Source organism: Suncus etruscus, chromosome 12 (assembly GCF_024139225.1).
Source record: "Suncus etruscus isolate mSunEtr1 chromosome 12, mSunEtr1.pri.cur, whole genome shotgun sequence".
NCBI lineage: Eukaryota > Metazoa > Chordata > Mammalia > Eulipotyphla > Soricidae > Suncus > Suncus etruscus.
This window is the reverse complement of record NC_064859.1, coordinates 41134603-41154423: the sequence shown is the minus strand read 5'-3', so window position 1 is coordinate 41154423 and position 19821 is coordinate 41134603. Positions and strand designations below refer to the sequence as shown.

Genomic DNA, 19821 nt, shown 5'->3' with positions numbered 1-19821 from the left:
AAGTGGTGACTTTCGGAAGTGGCACTTCCCCACTTCATGATGGGGGTCCCGTGACCCTACCAAGTGCAATAAACCAGGCACCCTTCCAGCCTTGCATCTGGGAGATGCTGGCAATAACTCAGGCCCCTATAATTTATAAGCATTCTTGAAGGAGCTGAGTTTGAATTCTATGCTTCAGAGAAGCTGGCTGGCCATCTGGTCCCTTTGGGCCAGCCCCTCTAATCCAAGATCCCTCCTCTGTACTGGGGGCCATTTCATCTGTCACACATTCCTGCCAACCTCCTTCCAGGACAGAAAACCTGCTATCAGCACACACCCCTGACCAGGGCTTAGCAAGTGACTTCCTTTCTCTTCTCTTGCTGGCTCCATGCCAGCCAGACCTACTCTGACCTGTTCACTTTTCTAGCTCCAGTCTCACCTCTTTTCTTTCATTTTTTTTTTACTTTTACCTTTTTTCTCATATAGCATGTGTGTGTGTGTGTGTGTGTGTGTGTGTGTGTGTGTGTGTGTAGATGTGTGAGGTTTTAGGCTACATCTAACAAGGCTCCGAGTGTCTTCTTCTTCTTCTTTTTTTTTTTTTTTAACTTGTGGCCACACCTGGCAGTGCTCAGGGGTTACTCCTGGCTCTGCACTCATGAATTATTCCTGGCAGGCATGGGGCACCATATGGATGCTGGGGATGGAACCTGGGCCATCCACATGCAAGGAAAGTACCTTATCGGCTATACTATCTCTCCGGCTCCATCAGGGCAAGTGTGTTGCCCCATATTTATTCCCCTGTGTCACCTATTTTCCTCATATCTTTATCAGAAGTTGTTCAATCCTCAGTGTGACCCATTACCTACCCATAATCACCCATTCAATCCCAGTCCTCTCACAGTACACCTGGGGATTCATTCCAGGCCTCCAGACAAATATTTATGAACAAATATATTCTCTACCACAATGTTTTGAGTAAGGGAAAGTTGAAATTTATGTAGATGTATATAAAGGGTCAAATATCTTTGGGCATAAATATAATGTAGTATCATTTGTTTCCATCAACTAGCTAACTACGTTGCTTGGGCCTTCAAAGATAATCAGTTGAACAGCATATAAAAAAAAAAGAAACACAAGAAAAACAAGGAACTGTGCACACTGATACTTAAAATTCACCACATTTTTTAGGGTAATATACAGTAATAATGGTACTGAAATTATTTCTAAATACAGAATTCTATTTTTTAGAGACAAATTAAAGGACATAATAGACTACAGCATATGTGTCTGGTATTTGCTTAAAAATAATTCAGAGGATTGGGAAGGGAGAATACAGGAGGGTAAGGCATTTTCTTTGCACGTGGCCCAAAAACTGGAAAATAAAAAGAATTAGTAAACAAATAATCCTGTGAGGCCTGAAAGATAGCACAAATGCCCAGTTTTGATCTCTGGCATTATATAATTCCCCTGAAAACTGCCAGATGTAACCTCTGGTTTGGGGCCATGGGTGTGACCCTCCAAAAAAACAAAAATAATGAGGTCCAGGAATGTGGCTCAACAGTAAAGAGCATGACTTGTATGCATAAGACTTGGGTTTGATCCTCAGCATCACATGTACACACATAATAATGCACAAACTAATAAAATAATCCTGAGGGGACAGTGTTATATGCAAAAGGAGAGATGAACCAGGAATCATTTTGAATAGACAATTGTTAAAGCTAAGTGATGGGTACATGGAAGTTAAACCTTTTTTTTTTTTTTTTTTACAGTTTAATACTTTAATCTGTCTGCCAATTGGAAGTTAAAACTTTTTTTTTGGAGGGTGAAACACAAGTAGTCTGGCAATCTCCTATCTAGTAGGGAGAGCCTGCTGCCTGCAAGAAGTTAAAACAGTTTTTATTACTTTTGTGTAAGCTGAAAACATTTCATGATAAAAGTTTTAAAATAAACGCATAAAAATATTACTTTAGGGGGCTAGAGCGGTGGTGCAAGCGGTAAGGCATCTGCCTTGCACTCGCGCTAACCTAGGACAGATCACAGTTCAATCCTCCAGCATCCCATATGGTCCCCCAAGCCAGGAGCAATTTCTGAGCGCATAGCCAGAAGGGTCATTGGGTGTGGTCCCCCAAAATATTACTTTTTTTTTCTTTTTCTTTTTCTTTTTTTTGGGGGGGGTTTTTGGGCCACACTCGGCCGATGCTCAGGAGTTAATCCTGGCTGTCTGCTCAGAAATAGCTCCTGGCAGGCACAGGGGGCCATATGGGACACCGGGATTCGAACCAACCACCTTTGTTCCTGGATCGGCTGCTTGCAAGGCAAACGCCACTGTGCTATCTCTCCGGGCCCTACTTTTTTTTCTTTATAAAGAAATAGTGGAACAGATTCAGCACAGGGTAAGGCACTTGCCATGCACACTACTGACCTCAGTTCAAGCTCCGGCACCCTAAAAGTTACTCTGGGCACTACTTGGAGTAAATCCTGAGCACAGAGCCAGGAGTAATCCTTGAACACAAGTGGGCCAAGCTCCTAAATCAAATTAAATATTATGATGTTAGAATAAAAAAATAGTCATTAAAAAAAAACCCAGAAGTGAGCCAGAGAGGTAGTACAGAGAGTAAGGCCCTTACTTTGTGTGCAGCCTCCTGGTTCAATTCTCAGCACCATATATGTCCTTCCTTCCACTAGAATCACCAGGAGTGCTCTCTGAAAACCCAGTTGGGAGTACGCCCTGAACACTGATGGCTATAGTCCCAAACCACCTCCTCCCTCCCAAAGAAAACCCAGAGTGGCTGGAAAAGTGAACAATACTCCTGTGTTGGAGTGTTATGCTCCCATGTAGTGTTAGATCAAGGAACCTCTCCATACCATGTTTTCCAGGCACCCAGAATTCAGCCACTGCATGAACCCTATAGGCCTTTTCTCTCTTAGATATAAGAACTGACAATAGCAAATGTTGGGTATTATTGTAGCAGAGTTTAAAAAAAAAAACTCATTAAAAGCCACATAGCAGTTATGTTGATAATAGTGGTGAGTTTGCTTTCCAGAGAAGAGGAAGAGGCAGTTATCCAAACAAAGCAGAGGGTATCCCTGAAGCAGAGGACAAACTTTTCCTTGTTATCATCTCACACACAAAGAGGAGGAGGGCAGTTTCTTAAACATGGAGAAGAACATGATCATGCTGTGCCCTAGAAAATTGGGCTTCTCGTCACAGGAACATAACCCCAAAAGCATGGATAATGAAGGTGTTTTATCTAACTGGGATGTGGTGTAGAAAAAAAACCAACATGACCACAGGAAACTAACATTTGCTACCTCATGATATCTGAAAAAGTATGTGCATCTAAATTAGTATATTAGAGGCCAGAAAGATAGCACAGTGGTAGGGCATTTGCCTTGCATGTGACTGACCCGAGAGAGACCTGGTTGTATTCCAAACATCCCATATGGTCCCCAGCCTGGCAGAAATAATTTCTGAGTGCAGAGCCAGGAGTAACCCTTAAATGCCACTGGGTATGGCCCCCAAAACCAATCAATCAATTAATAAATAAATAAAGTTTAAATTAATACACTAAATGTTATCACTAGCTATGTGTCTTTGCCCCATCTACATCCTCAAAATCTGATGTGAACCTAGCTTTGGATTTCTTCAGTCAAAGTGGTCCTTTCAGTCCCATGAGTCTCCCTGAGGTAGGGACCTGGACAGGCCTACCAATATTTACCTGAAGAACACCCCTTCCAATTGGTTCTGGGACTTTAGGTGCGCATATAGTCAAGGATGCAAGGCGGAGGGTACTACCTGGACAGAAACATTGTCTTGCCTGGATGTACTGTTGGGATGGCTTGCAGTGACGTAGAGAACCTCTCCAGCAGCAACTTGGCAAAGGAAAGGCAGCAGAGCAGGGTGGGGGTGGTGTCAGCAGCTGTGACGTCCAGAGGCTGCTCAGTACTAGTCTAATCCTGTAGCAGGGAGACCAGGGGGGTAGCGCCACCTGCTGATAGAAGAAGAAACAGTGAGAGGCTGTCAAACTCCTCTGCTCCTCCGGGCCTCAGTTAAGAAATGCTGGCCTCAGGGGGGCCAGAGAGATAGCATGGAGGTAAGGCGTTTGCCTTGCATGCAGAAGGATGGTGGTTCAAATCCCAGGCATCTCATATGGTCCCCTGAGCCTTGCCAGGAGCGATTTCTGAGCGTAGAGCCAGGAGTCCAGGTGTGACCCAAAAACCAAGGGGTGGGGGGGGAGGGAGAAATGCTGTCTCCAACACAGCTCCAACTGTCAGCTCTGCTGAGTTCAATCTGATGCTACCACATGTGGGTGTCAGAGCATGTGGGATGACCTTGAGTCCAAGGAAGAGTGAAAACAAATTGTAACCGGGTCTTGCCTCTGAGAAGCACGAAGAGATGGGGAGAGGAGGGTAAAGGCTGGGAGTGTGTGGTCAGTGGATCTGGCCTTGTGCCATCAGCTACCTTCCAGCTCCAGTAATAACAGCTGAAGGAGCTGGCTAAACTTTAGGCTCACCTGACCCTGGCACAGTCCCAGTGCCCAGGACGATGGGCCCCACGCAGAGGGACAGGAATATGAGAGGGTGCCATCATTCTAGCTAGATTGAGAAGGTGCAGTAATTACCAGGTCTTATGTGGCCCACTTATGAAGGAATTGATAAATAGGTGGTAAAAGAGTGCAATTAAGGTGATTTCTAGGGGGCTGGAGCGATGGCAGAGTGGTAAGGCGTTTGCCTTGCACACGGCTGACCCAGGGCAGACCATGGCTCGATCCCGGCGTCCCATATGGTCCCCCAAGCCAGGAGCGATTTCTGAGCATCACCGGGTGTGACCTCAAAATAAAAATAAAATGATGATTCCTAACATGAGGCAACACTCTGTTCCAGGAAGGACAGCAAAGATTATCTGCCCACAGGCCAGAACATGGTGGGTGAGAACAGCAAGATGTAAAAAAGAAAGTGAGTTTATACATATACACATGTATACATATATATCTTTTAGATAGTTCCAACTATATCTGATATCATCCCTGGAGGACAGGATCTGGAGTAAGGGAAGGAAGAGGAGCCATTTCATGTTCATTTCATATAACTGTGCTCTGTTCCACATGTACATCTAACAGTAGTACCACCATAAAACAAACTATATGGCACTGTAGCCCTTCTCCCAAGAGAATCCCCAACACAGGTTAAGAGCCTGACCCTGAGATTTCAAGCCAGAAGCTCCCCTATGCCTTGCAGGTAAAGCTAGAGGCACTGGAGGTAGGTCATGAGGACATGTGAAAGATGTTCATTCCAGACCAGGGATCCAAGGCATGGGAAGACCAATGTAGAGGAAAAGGCAGCAAGCCTGGTAGGAAAGACACTGAATGAACAGGGAGATTTGGATGGGCCCACTAGATTGTACACAGCAAACTACACACTACACACAATAAAACTAGTTTCTGTTTTGTTCCTTTCTTTGCCACTCTGAGTTTTAGAGTGTGACTCTTGGGCTGCTTTTATAATAAAAGGAGGAAAAAAGTATACATGATTAAGTCTTGAGGTAGGAAGCTCATTTGGATGAGGGTCTATCCCAAAGCCATCATTCAAAGGACCCTGGCCTCAAAGCCACCATTCAAAGGAATGCTTGTGACATTAAATATAAGGCGTGTGCACTATGAAAAGGTCAGAGATGACTCTTACATTTAATTGAGAATTTCCTGTACAATCTAGAACTGGGGATAAAGGAAGATGTTGTAGTTTGAATCCCTCCCACCCCTGCCCCAGAAGACACAGGGTCTTTAAAAAGCACAGACCATGCAGGACATTGTCCATTCAAGATGCTGATGCTCATCCTGCTCAGGGACATAGGGTCCTTTCTACAGCATGACATAGTGGCAGTCATGTGACTCCTGGACAGAGATGACTTGTTGGCCAGATGGTGGTTAAATCTCAATCCTGCATCCCTCCCAGGCTCCCATCTCTTCCCCAGGCCTCACCGAGAAATATAAGGCTGCTGGCTCTGTACATCAATGAGTATTTTTCTTTGAAGCAGAAAGCTGAACAGTGTCATCAAAATGATCCACATCAAAACAACCACCTCAAAGTGGCTGTTGTCAAAACGGCTTCTGAACATACTACTTGAACATGTCACGTGACCAGAAAATATCAACAATTTCAAAGCCAGGGACACCTTCTTAAGCTGGATGCCCAGAGTACTGCCTTTGGCATGGGGGGAGTGAGAGGGAGAGAGAGAGAGGAGAGGGAGAGAGAAAGGAGAGAGAGAATGTGTTTTAAATTTTGAATCTTGGATGTGCTACTAGATTATTTTAAGTACTCAGCAGAAAGGCAATGCACTAGATTGTACCTCTGTTATAGAGATTACTTACTGAATTAGTTTTTGTGTTTTGTTTTGTGGGTCACACTTCATTATGCTCAGAAGTTACTCTTGGCACTGCATTTAGGAATTATTCATGGTGATGCTCAGGGGGTCATCTGGGATGCCAGGGAATGAATCCGGTCAGCTATGTGCAAGGAAAGTACCTTACCCACTGTACTATGATTTCAGTCTTGCTAAAGAGATTTTAGAAAGGGTTTATGAGGTTTAACTCCAAGGCTATTCGTCCAGTGAATGAAGGGTCTGTAAACCAAATCCATATGCTTCAACTTAGAAAGAAAACTGCCTTTCTTTGTATGCATGGTGTCAGGGACGGAACACACACACACACACACACACACACACACACACACACACACACACATTTTAATGCTGAGCCACATCTTTGAGGCTACCAAGGCTTTTAGCCAAGCCCCACAGATTTTGCCCAGTATGACCCCATCCCACCTGCTCTCCAAGAGCCACCCTAGCCACACATGGCTTCCTGTTCCTGGATCTCTGGGTGGTGTATGTGGAGCCTCTGCCTGGCTGTTCCAAATCGAAAGTATACAGATACTAACAGCACAAATGGTACCAGTTAGGAGAGCTCAGGGGTAAGGTTTTCTCCTAACCTAGGCCAGGGTTGGGTAAACAGTCCTGTGCCAGTGTGTGCCTCTCTTCAAAGGCTAAAGCATTTACTACCTTTTTAATTTTTAATTTTTGGGTCACTCCCTGTGGTGCTCACAGTTAACTCCAGGCTTGGGGTCACTCCCAGAGATGCTTAGGGAATGTGCCAGGGATGAAATCTGGGGCACCAGAATGCAATGTATGTATTCCATGCAACCCTTTGGGATCCTTCCTGGGCCCCTTACAATCTATTAACTGATTCTTGAATCTGGCTCTTCTCCCTGCACTCCGGCCTGGTTTTCCTGCAACTTGCCTTCTCTCCTTGCTATTTTCTGCTTGTGATATGCAGATACTCCGAGCTGCACCCATTTTTATCCTTACTGCCTGCACTCATCCACTTGTGCCTTTGTGGCTTTAAATAGTATCTGTACCTGGTGACTTCCAGGTTGTCTCTGCATGTGACAGTCTCCGAAGAACCTGCTTGATCTTTTCTGGGATCCCCCAAGTGAACCTGGTTCTCATGCCAGCACCTTCCCTGGCCCAGCTGTCATCACTTTCCACCAAGATGTTTTGGGGTTGAGAGCCCTCCCAGTGGTGCTCAGGGGTTACTTCTGGCTCTTCATTCAAGAATTACTCTTTTTTTTTTTAATTTAAAATTAAGAATTACTCTTAGCGGTGGTCAGGGTTTCATATGTAATGCCAGGAGTTGAACCAAAGTCAGCGTGTGCAAGGCAAACCCTCTGTACTATCAGTCCAGCCCTGTCTCTTCCAGTTTAAAGCAGCTTCAGCTGTTCCTTGGGGTCCCCTTAACTCCTTTCTCACCTCTCATGGCCTCCACCTGATTCATCAAGTCTCAGCAACTCTAGCATGAAAATATACCTTGAATGTGCCTGCTCCACCCCACCCCACTGTAGCTCACAGCCACCTACACCTGACATTACTGCTGTCTCCTGTGGCTCCATCTCCCCTTTTCTACCCACCATGGCCCTCCAGTGGCAGAAAATGGAGGTTCAGATAAATGGTAGCCTGCTCCTTTGGAAGAAAAACTGACAAAGCGCCTCACCTGGCCCTCCTTGCTGCTTCCCAGTTGACCCTGAGCTGCCTCTCATCTCTCTAATGACTCTAATTCAGAATACCTGTTTCAGAGTAAGCCATGCCTGCGACTTGCATGTGACTGACCCCAGTTTGATTCCTAGTAATGCATCATCCCTGGGCATCCTCAGGTCTAGTTTTGAGTCATTAGTCTACAGGCAGCAGGAGGGGCCCATGGCTCCTGAACAGTGATTGGAAGTCCTCCAGGCTTCCCAAAAGAAGTCACAGAGGCCTTCTCTGACCTCTCACCTAAACCTTCACCATATCTCAGCATTTATCTACTTTTTCCTCTCTGTCCTGCTCCTCATTACTGGTAACTCCAGCTCCTGTCATCCAATTCCCTGCCTTACTAGGCACTTTAAGAGCAGATACCCATCTGCTTCCACTTTTGCTGGATCTATAAAGTCTAACAGGACAGCACAAATGCAGTACACCAGCAGGACAGATGGCTGAGACCTACCCCCAAAATGAATAGTCTCCATGTCTCTGAGACTCTACTACAGAAAAGTCCATCTTCCCCCAGCCAATGGCCCCAAAGTCAGAAAGCAATGACAGAAGTGCTTCTCCCTCACCCTAAGAAAGGGGGAAAGAACATGTGACCATGTGTGTTCCCTGCTCAAAGCCATCTAATTCAGACTTATTTTGTCATCCCTTCTGCAGGTGACCTGCTTTTAGATCTGGGAACACATGGGAACAGAGAAGCCATGCCTTCTCTCTCCTTTCTTTTCCATTTTATAGTGAAGTAAAATAATTTTATGTAGGAAATGTAAAAGAAGAGAGATGAGAGGGAAAGAAGAAGTGAATCTAGGAAAGACTATGACAATATGCAGGGAACATAGTAAGCCCCATCATCCAGAGAAACAGGAAGGAGCTGGAGGCTAGGATGAGGTCACTGCAGAAATGAGCGTGCCTAGCAGCACAGGGAAGAATTGTGTACCAGTGTAGTGTGGGCAACTCCAGCACTGGATGAGCCTGCTAAGTCTCCTCTTGCTGGCCTCAGAAGCCTGCATTATCCCTAGTTCAGAGTCTCTGTGCAATCCATAAATGAAGGCTGGCTGAGGAGGAGACCACCTAAACACATAGCAGGACTCTATCTGAGAACAGGAAGACACCGAAATCCTTCATCTTAGAGAGGCTTCACAGGGGCCCCACGTGGTGGACAAGCTAGAACTCCACCTAACTCAGCTCTTTATCTGTGCTCGGCTGTGAGCAGCACCTCTTCTTCTTTGAGATCCAGGGAGTTGATATCAGGACACTCTTGCAGGAGCATCTTTTCTTGCTCTTGTTCCCTAGAGAGAAAGGAGGTAGTGCTCTGGCACTGGGTGCAGGGAGCCCCAAGCACATAGCCAGGTCAAGGAGTAAATGGTAGAACAGGAGCACCTCTGTCCTGGCCTCTCTGCACTCTGCTTCCAAACTTAGATATTGGGGAGTGGGTAGGGACAGACTGCACAGTAACAATGGATTTCCACTGCTGGAAAGGGCAGAGAGGAGCTGCATTCAGAGTGTCCACATCGATGGTCATTGCCTTTGCAATTGCTCACTTGCTCACACATCAAGGTCTGTGTCTTGCATTCTATTCCTCCCAAGGCCCTGCCACCCTGACTGGCAGGTATCCCATGCCCCCTGCTCCCTAGGGTCCTTGACAAAGGCTTGTTTCTCAATGCTTGAATAAAAATCCTTCAGATCCCACGCCTTGCTCCCCTCATTCTTGGCTATGTCTTTCACCACAGAGTCCAGGCATCCCTATATTTTCTCCACCAGCTCCTGAGTGCTAGTCTGCCTCCTTTTCAACCTGCCCTGCCTGCCATCCTGAGCCCTTGTAATCCTCCATATCCTCCTTACTCCACTGATCCCAGTTCCTCCTTCAGTATTCTCGAAGCTTGTTCTGTAATTGCCCTGCTCTTCCGGGGGTCACCCTGGTTCAGACCATAGTCACTTGGGCTTAGTTCTCAGCCCATACCCTCCCTGGGTAAACAGGCTGGTTGCTCCCTGAGCCTCTGCCCCCATTAGTCCAAGTCTGAATTCCTTTTCTCTATACCCCATCTCCAGCTAACATATCTATATACTCCTCAGAAGCCCAACCACCTGCTTGCCAGGGGTTCTCATCACTATCCAATTTTCTTATGCCCTTTTTTTTTTCCTTCTTCCCTAATGGAGACTGAGTGAGTTGTCTTTCTTAAATGCATGAGAAAGCTCCTCCCTACATGCTTACAATGTATTCAGGACGTTCCCTCAGGGTCAACTCCCATGCATCTTTGCTGCTTGTCCTCCTGTTCCTGCCTGAAGCCCTTATTTGCCAGCACAATAAGTTCTAGTCCTGACCGGTCACCAAAATTTCTGCATCGAATTCTTTATAGTCAATCCTACTGTCCCCCACACCTGCTCTGCCTCAAATATTAGCCCCAAACATCTGCCCCAGATATTATTAACAGATTTAAGGACAAGAGAATTCCTAGGGAGCCTTGGCTGATGATAAGTTAGATACAGTGTTTTCAACATTTTTACAACCTGGGAAAAATCAGGCTAAAGTTCTAGGGGAGCAGTATGGCACCATCACCTCTGGATCTCCAGTGCCCAGAAGAGGATCCAGTGAAGAGTACAAATTGCCCATTGTCAGGGATACTGATAAGTAGGCTTGATGGTTCCTTAAAAACCGCTCATGTTTCTGCTAAAACTTTCTTTCTTTTTTTTTTTTTGTTTTGTTTTGTTTTTTGGGCCACACCCAGTGGTGCTCAGGGGTTACTCCTGGCTGTCTGCTCAGAAATAGCTCCTGGCAGGCACGGGGGAACCATATGGGACACCGGGATTCGAACCAACCACCTTTAGTCCTGCATCGCCTGCTTGCAAGGCAATCGCTGCTGTGCTATCTCTCCAGGCCCTCTGCTAAAACTTTCAAGCCTCTACTATATTTATAGCATAGTTCTAGGCTCTGTGGAAATAGAGAGTTGTGACTCCTGTTTGGGAGAAAAATGACTCAGGTGAAGGAGCTAAAAAAAAAAAAAAGCCCAGAAGAACTGTAGGGAGGAGGGTGATGACTGTGGGTGTATATGAGGGCAAAAAATGAACAATGAAGGGCCAGAGCAGTGGCACAAGAAGTAGGGCATTTGCCTTGCATGGGCTAACCTAGGACAGACCATGGTTCGATTCCCTGGTGTTCCGTATGGCCCTCCAAGCCAGAAGTGATTTCTGAGCACATAACCAGGAGTAACTCCTGAGTATCACTGGGTGTGGCCAAAAACCCAAAACCCAACCCCCCCCAAAAAAAAGAAAATGAAAAATGAAGTTAAAAACAATAATTTCCACTCACTCAAAATTTTAATTTTGCCTGCTAGGCAAGGACAGTGGGTTTGTGGGGGAAAAGAGACAAGGGAGCCATTATTCAGGCCAGCAGGAGAGGAAAGACAAGAACCTAAGCAGGAAATAATCATACTGCTCTGTCGATACTTAACTGGACTGTGTGCACTAAGCAAACATGAAACAGGAGGACAAAGGATGGAGAATGTAGCAGTGAGCAATTTTCTCATGTTCCATCTAAAGGAATGTTCAGTAGGAAAGAGAATCCAAAATCTGAAGCACACGACCCTGGCTGAGCTCAGCTGTAAGCAGTGTGAGGAGCCTACTGTATAGAATCAGATTCTAGTTCTTTCTTTCTTTCTTTTTCTTTCTTTCTTTCTTTCTTTCTTTCTTTCTTTCTTTCTTTCTTTCTTTCTTTCTTTCTTTCTTTCTTTCTTTCTTTCTTTCTTTCTTTCTTTCTTTCTTTCTTTCTTTCTTTCTTTCTTTCTTTCTTTCTTTCTTTCTTCTTCCTTCCTTCCTTCCTTCCTTCCTTCCTTCCTTCCTTCCTTCCTTCCTTCCTTCCTTCCTTCCTTCCTTCCTTCCTTCCTTCCTTCCTTCCTTCTTTCTTTCTTTCTTTCTTTCTTTCTTCTTCTTTTTTTTTTTTTTTTGGTTTTTGGGCCACACCCAATGGTGCTCATGGGTTACTCCTGGCTGTCTGCTCAGAAATAGCTCCTGGCAGGCACTGGGGACCATATGGGACACCGGGATTTGAACCAACCACCTTTGGTCCTGGATTGGCTGCTTGCAAGGCAAACACCGCTGTGCAATCTCTCCGGGCCCTCTAGTTCTTTCTTTTAAAGACTTTTAATATTCAGGGCCAGAGAGCTTGCACAGCGGTAGGGTGTTTGCCTTGCATGCAGCCAATCCCGGACGGACGTGGTTTGAATCCCGGCATCCCATATAGTCCCCCTTGCCTGCCAGGAGCGATTTCTGAGCACAGAGCCAGGAGTATCCCTTGAGCGCCGCCAGGTGTGACCCAAAAACAAACAAACAAAAAATGTAAGTTCATGGCAATTTGTGTTAATGGTTACAATGGATTCTAGTATGTTCATACAAAATAGGTCTTCAGTGTGATATTCTGGTTCATGAAAAATGAGCACAATGTGCTCGCTTCGGCAGCACATATACTAAAATTGGAACGATACAGAGAAGATTAGCATGGCCCCTGTGCAAGGATGACACACAAATTTGTGAAGCATTTCATATTTAAAAAAAAAAAAAGAAGAGAAAATGAGCACAAGACTTTCTCCAACTCCTAAAAGATTTCCCATCTGAACAAGGTTTTCATATTTAGAAACTGTCTACATGAGTTTCTAGGAAATACCAGGAAAAAGCAGAAGTGAGAATGATGAAGGATTGTGAAAATAGTATGCTCATGTGCATTACAAAGCAGCAGGAAAGGCCAACACTTCATTACTATCAAGTGCACATGTTATCTGCTTTCCCCATTTCTTTTTAATGAATGTTTGAATGAGGGACCGGAGAGATAGCATGAAAGTAGCATGTTTGCCTTGTGTGCAGAAGGATAGTGGTTCGAATCCCGGCATCCCATATGGTCCCCCGAGCCTGCCAGGAGTGATTTCTGAGCATAGAGCCAGGAGTAACCCCTGAGCACTGCCGGGTGTGACCCAAAAACCAAAAACAAAAACAAAAAAAAACATAAAAACAAACAAACAAAAAAGAATATGGGGCTGGAGAGATAGCATGGAGGTTAGACATTTGCCTTTCATGCAGGTCAGTGGTTCGAATCCTGGCATTTCATATGGTCCCCCGAGCCTACCAGGAGTAATTTCTGAGCATGAAAAGACCCCCAAATTGGCAAGAACTGAACAGAAGAGAGGCAAGGTGGAAAGAGGACAGCAGCAAAGCTCGACTGTATGTAGTGGGGCTGTCATGGACAGTCCACTTTGACCTGGTCATTCTTAATAAGAGCACAGAGGTTGCCTCAGAGACATTCTCTGAAGGGAAGGCAGAGGGATGCTGTTCTAGCCTGAGACAAATGTGCTCCAAATCTCAGATGGTTCCGCTGCAGATATGACCGCCCAACAACAACCTTTTTCATACTCATTTCTTCTCCTGCAATAAGTAATCTAAGCTATTGATGTAGCTGTTCGAGCTCCCTAGGGTGAATTGTAGAAAATACATGGGAAAGAGGAAGAAAGAAAAAAAGGCAGGAAATAATAACATTTAATTAACTTAAATCTTTCCTTGCTTACTTTTCTGAACAGGCAACTCATTAATGTGAACAAATGATATGTCTAAAGGCAAAGAGTGCTGTGTCCTCATCTGTGGTTTCTGTTTGCCAAGGTCAAATGTAGGCAGAACATGGTGCACACAATAAAATGTTCTTTTTTTTCTTTTCCTTTTTGCCTTTTTTGTTTTTTGGCACCATACCTGTCACTGCTCAGGGTGCTTATTCTTGACCTGTGTTTAACAATTATTCGTGGCAGTGACAGGAGTTGCACATGAGGTGCAAGGGTCAAAAGGGGTCAGCTGCATGGAAGTCAAGCATCATACCATCTCTTCAACTCTAATAAGATGCTCTTAGAAAAACCACATTCGGGCTGGAGAGATAGCATGGAGGTAAGGCATTTGCCTTTCATGCAGGAGGTCATCGGTTCGAATCCCGGCGCCCCATATGGTCCCCCGTGCCTGCCAGGAGCAATTTCTGAGCCTGGAGCCAGGAATAACCCCTGAGCACTGCCGGGTGTGACCCAAAAAAAACCACAAAAAAAAAAAAAAAAAAAGAAAAACCACATTCATGCAACTTTCAGCACAACATATTGTTTTAATTGCTCTATTTTATTATTACTTTTTAAAATCTCAATGTGCTCATTTTAAGTTAAAATTTAATCACAGGTATGGTATGTATAGAATAAAACATAGTATCTATAGCATTTGGTACCAGCCACAGTTTCAGATACCATAGGGGCTTGGAACATATCCTTTACAGAGAAGGGAGAGTCCCTGTTGATCATTTCATTTATCTCCCTCCACTGGTACAGAACTGGCTTCATACATGATCTAGGGAGTTCAATTCTATTTCAGAGATATTCATGCTTAGATAAGAAAAAAAGATCAGAAATCCTACTTATTCCACTTAACACAGATAACAACATACTATCACCTTAGTTTTGCTCTCAAATGTCTTGAGGGTCAAGACTACATCTACCCTAGGCAAAGACTCTTGAGAGTGTTTTTTTTACAGGGTATTCTATTCTATGACTGAAATGTGTAATTATCAGTTTCCTGTTAATTACATTTAGGTCACTGAAAATCTTGATTATTATAATCAACTGAACTTCTGATCTTCAAATCCATTTCCTGAATCTTAAAACACTCAGAGTCCACCTAGTCACAGAGTCTCTGAGTCAGCCCAAGCCTGTGCTTTGACCTCACCACATTTGGGCACTGAGCTCTTTTCTCCTGAACCATAACCCCAGCCTTATCTGTGAAACCTGTTAGGGCCATCAACGAGGTGTCATTTCCAAGTCATCAATGAGCAGGAGCAGAAGGAAAGGGGACTGAAGCTCTCAATTACCAGGTCCCAGAGCTGGGATAAGGTTGGGATCAGGAACAAATGATCAAGGAAAGTAGCTAAGGAAAGAAGGTGGGGCATGGCTGAAGAGTACCTAGAAAGGTTGTCTAGGTGCCACTAAGGAGAGGCAGTATCCAAACAGTGTGAGGAAGAGGGAAGCCATAGGTGGCCACTGACTTACCATGTCTTGGGTATTACTCCGTAGGGCTAGACCCTTCTGATTTGGGCTGACTAGATTCAGGAAGAGCTCCTTCAGTGAGTCCAGGCCCCTCTTGGGACCTGAAACTTGCTGACTTTTTGAGCCGTTGGTGAGGCAGTCTCCTCAGAATCTGGGGCCCTACTGTACCCCGGGGTGGGTCACCCAGGGCTGGGTCACCCCTGCTGACCAGTGGTGCCCATGGGTTCAGGAACTTGATAGGTGGTGGATTCCAGTCATTGGGAAACATATCTTCTATGGCTTGCATCTTGGGCTTGTTAGGCAGTTTGGGTATTAGAACTGAGGTGGGGCTGCAGAGGCGCTGTTTGGGCTGGATGAGCCCCTGGTATAGGGGATGATCATAAAAGCTCTTCAGATGGAGCAGGAGAATGGGCACAGCTGAGGTGGCCTGAGAGCCTGTGGATGGGAGAGAGATTGTGGGCTCTCTCCTAGCATTGGCACAATAAAAGGCAACTGAGGGCACCTCTGGCCATCCTGGGCAGGAGGCAAGAAGTGACTTAAACACTGAGTAGAGACTCATATGCAGTGTGGACACTTACTTCCATGGAGGGAGAGTTGTTTTTTTCTTTAACTTTATTTATTTTGTTTAATTGTAAACACATATTTTATTTTTTTAATAATATTTTTATTTAAGCACCATGTTTGTAGTTGGGTTTCAGCTATAAAATAGAGCATCCCCTTCACCAATGCAACATTCCCACCACCAATGCCCCCATCATCCTCCTCCCCAGTCCCCTGCCTGTATTCCAGTCAGGCATTTGACATCTCTCACTCATTAACATTGTCATGATAGTTGTTAGTGTATTTCTCTAACTGCACTCACAAGTGGTGAGTTACAAGGCAAGCTTCATATCATAAGCCGGTCCTTCCAGCCTTCATCATCTTTGGATGTTATTACAATAATGTCTTTTATTTTTCTTAAAACCCATAGATGAGTGAGACTATTCTGTGTCTCTCTCCCTCTGACTTATTTCACTCAGCATAATAGTTTCCATGGCCATCCATGTATAGGAAAATTTCATGACATCATCTCTCTTGATGGCTGTATAGTATTCCATTGAGTATATGTACCACAGTTTCTTTAGCCACTCATCTGTTATTTGGCATCTGGGTTGTTAACAGATTCTGGCTATTGTAAAAAAAAAATCTTTCTTTTACTTTAAAGGATACTCCAGGACACTCCTCTCTTGTAACATAACAGGCTACAAAATTAACATAAAACCTATTTTTCTCTAAATACAAATAATGAAGAGAAGAAAGAAGTATTAAAAAATGTCATTTACGAGGCCGGAGAGATAGCATGGAGGTAAGGCATTTTCCTTTCATGCAGAAGGACGGTGGTTCGAATCCCGGGATCCCATATGGTTTCCTGTGCCTGCTAGGGCGATTTCTGAGCATAGAGCCAGGAGTAACCCCTGAGAGCTGCTGGGTGTGACCCAAAAACCAAAAAAAAAATAGTAATTTACTATTGTGCCTCCAAAAATCAAGTACCTTCAAATCAACTAAAGAGAGGTTAAGGGACCTATACAAACTACAAAATACTATTTCAAGAAATAGAAGAGAGAGGCCAGAGAGATAGCATGGAGGTAAAGCATATTTGCCTTGCATGCAGAAGGTCCCCCAAGCCTTCCAGGAGGGATTTCTGAGTGTGGAGGCAGGAGTAACCCCTGAGCGCTGCCAGGTGTGACCCCCCCAAAAAACAAACAAACAAACAAAAAGAAATAGGAGAGGGCACAAAGAAATGGAAACAGATCCCCTGCTCATGGATTGGGAGGATTAACATCATTTAAGAGGAAATATTCCCCAAAGCATTGCATAGATTCAATGCAATCCCTACAAGGAACTCATGACATTTTCAAAGAAATACATGAAACACTTCATATGGAATAATACCCCTCACTCTGAATAGTTAAAGCAATCTTTAGGGGAAAAAAAGATGGAAGGCATCACTTTACCCAACTTAAAAGTCTACTAGAAAAAGAAGTATAACAACATAGTATCGCAATAAAAACAAACCTTTAGATTAGAGAAATAGACTTGAATATCCTGAGACAGACACTCAGGTATATGATCTATTATTGATTAAGGAGCAAGAAATAGAAAGTGGAGCAAGGAAATCACCTCGTCAACAAGTGGTTTTGGGAAAACTGGCCAAATACATTAGAAAAAATAAAAAAAAAAGAAAAAATAATGAACTTAGTAGCCAGAATACTGTATAGCAGGTATCTGTTTGCCTTACATGAAGCAGCTGATCCCTAAACACCATCAGGTATGGCCCAAAACAAAAACAAAAGAACTCTTTTCTCCATGACACTGAAACTAAAGGCATTTTCAAGGATGAAACACCACTAGCCAAAAAAGTGGAAGAACAGATAAACAAATGGGAATACTTTAAACTAAGAAGCTTCTACAACTCAAAATAAATGAGGGTGACCAGGAAACAAAGATTGCCCACAAATTTCCCAGGGGAAATTATTCACCCAATACCCATTTGATAATTAGTTAATATCTAAGATATATCAGGAACTGGTAAAGCTCAAGAAGAAAAACGCTCAACCCTATCAAAAAAAAAAAAAATTGGGTAGGAGAGTCACATAGAAACTTACTCAAAGAAGAAATACAGATGGTCAAAAGGCACATGAAAAAATGCCCATGATTAATGATTACTAATCATCAGGAGGCCACAAATCAAAACAACAGTTAGATATTATTTCATACCACAGATACTGGTACATTTCAAAAAGAACAAGAACAACCAGAGATGATGCAGTGCAAGGAGAAAGGGACTTCTATTCTATGGTAATATACATTTGTCCAGCTTTTTAGAGAACAATATGATCAATCTTCAAAAGACTAGAAATTTAGCTCCCATATGACTCAGCAATACTTCTCATAGAAATATACTCAAAGGGACCAAAATTACAATGCAGAAAAGGCATATGAACTCCTATGTTCATTGCAACACTATTCACAATAGCCAAAATCTGGAAACAACCCAAGTGCTTAAGAACAAATGGTTGGATAAAGAAACCAAAGTACATCTACACAATGGAATACTACATGGTATTAGGAAAAATGATAATTATATGCAGAGTGAAATGAGTCAGAGGGAGAGAGACATAAATGATCATGCTCATTTGTTATATTAAAAAAAAAGACAGTATGGAAATAATACCCAAAGAGAACATAGAAAAGGTCAGGGGCATTGACCTATGGTAGAAAGCTTGCCACAAAGAGTGGAGAGAGCAGTTGGACACAGAAAGGACCATAATGACAATAACAGTTGGAAATAATCACGCTAGACAAAACTGGGTGTTGAAAGTATATAAAGTTATATGCATGATATCCCTTCAATAACAATACTGCAAACCTAAAAGGGAAGGAAGAGAGAGAGAGAGAGAGAGAGAGAGAGAGAGAGAGAGAGAGAGAGAGAGAGAGAGAGAGAGAGAGAGAGAGAGAGAGAGAGAGAGAGAGACAATGACAGAGACAGAAAGAGGATAAATGTTTTCACAGTCAGGTGGAGTGGGGGTTGGAGGGAAATTGGGGACATTGTTGGGTAAAAATGAGCACTGATGTTGGAACATTGTATAACTAAAATTAAATCATGAACAACTTTGTAAACTCATGGTGATTCAATTCAAAAAGTGTATTGTTTTTTAGAAATGTTACCGTAAAAAGAACAACAAACTCTCCAAGCAAGTGAAAGCAGAGATTAACAGATGGGAATATATTAAGCTGAGAAGCGTCTACACCTCAAAGGAAATAGTGCCCAGGATACAAGAGCCACCCACTGAGTGGGAGAAATACCCATCAGATAAAGGGCTAATATCCAAAATATACAGGGCACTGACAGAACCCTACAAGAAAAAAACATCTAATCCCATCAAAAAATGAGGAGAAGAAATGGACAGACACTTTGATAAAGAAGAAATACAAATAGCCAAAAGGCACATGAAAAAATGCTCCACATCACTAATCATCAGGGAGATGCAAATCAAAACAACGTTGAGGTACCACCTCACACCACTGAGACTGGCACACATCACGAAGAATGAGAACAAGCAGTGTTTGTGGGGATGCAGTGAGACAGGAACTCATCCACTGCTGGTGGGAATGCCGTCTAGTTCAACCTTTCTGGAGAGCAATATAGAGATTCCTCCAAAAACTGGAAATTGAGCTCCCATATGATCAGCTATACCACTCCTAGGAATATACCCTAGGAACACAAAAATACAATACAAAACCCCCTTCCTTACACCTATATTTATTGCAGCATTATTTACCATAGCAAGACGCTGGAAACAACCAAGATGCCTTTCAACAGATGAACGGCTAAAGACACTGTGGTACATATACACAATGGAATATTATGCAGCCGTCAGGAGAGATGAAGTCATGAAATTTTCCTATACATGAATGTACATGGAATCTATTATGCTGAGTGAAATAAGTCAGAGAGAAAGAGAAAGATGAAGAATGATCTCACTCATCTCTGGGTTTTAAGAAAAATGAGGGACCCGGAGAGATAGCACAGCAGCGTTTGCCTTGCAAGCAGCCGATCCAGGACCAAAGGTGGTTGGTTCAAATCCTGATGTCCCATATGGTCCCCCGTGCTTTCCAGGAGCTATTTCTGAGCAGACAGCCAGGAGTAACCCCTGAGCATCGCCGGGTGTGGCC

The 19821-nt window shown here is 43.8% G+C and overlaps 1 protein-coding gene and 1 non-coding gene across 2 annotated transcripts in view; one reads left to right on the top strand and one right to left on the bottom strand.

The window, feature by feature from the left end:
• Positions 1-15617, bottom strand: part of FAM178B (family with sequence similarity 178 member B) — a 119311-nt gene extending 103694 nt beyond the window's left edge. The window contains 6 exon segments of the mRNA XM_049784593.1: positions 3702-3748; positions 3751-3855; positions 9228-9345; positions 13437-13521; positions 15274-15540; positions 15608-15617. Of these exon segments, the coding sequence (XP_049640550.1) occupies positions 3702-3748; positions 3751-3855; positions 9228-9345; positions 13437-13521; positions 15274-15540; positions 15608-15617 (632 nt within the window).
• On the top strand, positions 12493-12599 carry LOC126025066 (U6 spliceosomal RNA). The gene has a single exon (XR_007501114.1). It is a non-coding gene; the product is annotated as a U6 spliceosomal RNA (small nuclear RNA).
• Positions 15618-19821: the final 4204 nt, after the last annotated feature.